This window comes from Tupaia chinensis, unplaced genomic scaffold, assembly GCF_000334495.1.
Source record: "Tupaia chinensis unplaced genomic scaffold, TupChi_1.0 Scaffold149964_2, whole genome shotgun sequence".
NCBI classification, from domain to species: domain Eukaryota; kingdom Metazoa; phylum Chordata; class Mammalia; order Scandentia; family Tupaiidae; genus Tupaia; species Tupaia belangeri.
The window spans coordinates 947,558-948,915 of NW_006209806.1; the positions used below are offsets into that span (position 1 = coordinate 947,558).

A 1,358-nucleotide genomic window follows, 5' to 3' on the forward strand; every position below is an offset into this window, starting at 1 on the left:
CCACCTGGCCCCGCAGCCCGGCCGAGCTCCTGCCGTGTATTGCAGCTATCTGACAGACGTGGACCGTATCGCCACCTCGGGCTACCTGCCCACACAGCAAGACGTGCTGCGGGTCCGTGTGCCCACCACGGGCATCATCGAGTACCCCTTCGACCTGGAGAACATCATCTTCAGGTACGCACCCGCACCCCGGCCGGAGCCCTCCCCAGGCACAGGCTGGACTTCACAGGGGCTGAGGCTGGAGAGGTGAGGGGGCACGTGGGCCCCTGGATGCCCTGGGCTGGGGCTCTGGAACTTGCCAGAACTTGCCAGGCACCTTGGGGTCCCCATCAGGTCACCTCGCCCTTCCTCTGCTGCCAGGGCCTCCGTGCCTCTGCCTGGGCCCTCCTCGGCACCTGTGCTCGGCACACAGCCCCTCGTGGGCCCGGTGCTGTGTGCTCCCGCCCCGTCCCTGACCCCCAGGGTACAGGTGTGCTGGAAGGCCTCATGGGCCACAGACCTGAGCGAGCCTAGCTAGACACCGCCCCCTGGTCCCTCGGAGCCCCCTGTGCTGGCTGGACAGCTGCCCCGTGGCCTGGGCAGGGGTCCTGCCGCCATCTGAGCACTGCCTGTCCAGGACCAGTAGGCCCAGGCATCCCCCCGCGGTGAGGGACGCTCGCCTCCCTGCCCTCGTCCTGCAAGAGGAAGGGGGTGTCCCACAGTGGGGTGACTCCACAGTCCGCCCCTCCACCCTGCAGTTCCTCAGTGGCCCTGCCGCGGCCCACCCAGGAGGCCCTTTCCAGCTGTCATGGCGACGCCACCTCATCCAGGCGGAGCCCTGCCCTGCTTATGCAGTCCGGGGTCGGGCGGGGCTCCCAGGAAGGGCCTGGACAGCGCCACCTCGTGTCCCTCACGTGCCACCCACAGCTCTGGCCTCACTGCACCTGGTGCAGCTGATGCCCGCTCCCATCCTCTGGGCCTGGCTATGACCCATACGGTGACTAGAGGGTGGACTCCTTTCCTGGTGGCCCCTAAGCTGTGGAGGGGACCCTCAGTCCTGACAGAGGCGGGCCTCTACCTGACACGTGTGGGCCCTCCTGTCCCCTGGCGTCGCCCAGCCTGCTGGGGTGCTAAGGCCCTCGCCCTGTGCCCCAGGATGGTGGACGTGGGGGGACAGAGGTCAGAGCGGAGGAAGTGGATCCACTGCTTCGAGAACGTGACATCCATCATGTTCCTTGTGGCGCTCAGCGAGTATGACCAGGTGCTGGTGGAGTCGGACAATGAGGTGTGTGCGTGCCCACGGCCCAGCCCAGCGTGCCCATCCTCTGCTGACCCTGGGGGGGCGGGGCTGAGTGGAGGGGCGGGGCCCGGGCGGTGGG

At 68.3% G+C, this 1,358-nt stretch overlaps 1 protein-coding gene across 1 annotated transcript in view; it reads left to right on the forward strand.

Annotated features, from left to right (window-relative positions):
* Positions 1 to 1,358, forward strand: part of GNA11 (G protein subunit alpha 11) — a gene marked incomplete at its 5' end in the record, with an annotated part of 34,519 nt that overhangs the window by 31,971 nt on the left and 1,190 nt on the right. Inside the window, 2 exons of the mRNA XM_006171782.2 lie at positions 46 to 174; positions 1,135 to 1,264. Coding sequence (XP_006171844.2) covers positions 46 to 174; positions 1,135 to 1,264 — 259 coding nt within the window. The remainder of the gene's footprint in view (positions 1 to 45; positions 175 to 1,134; positions 1,265 to 1,358) is intronic.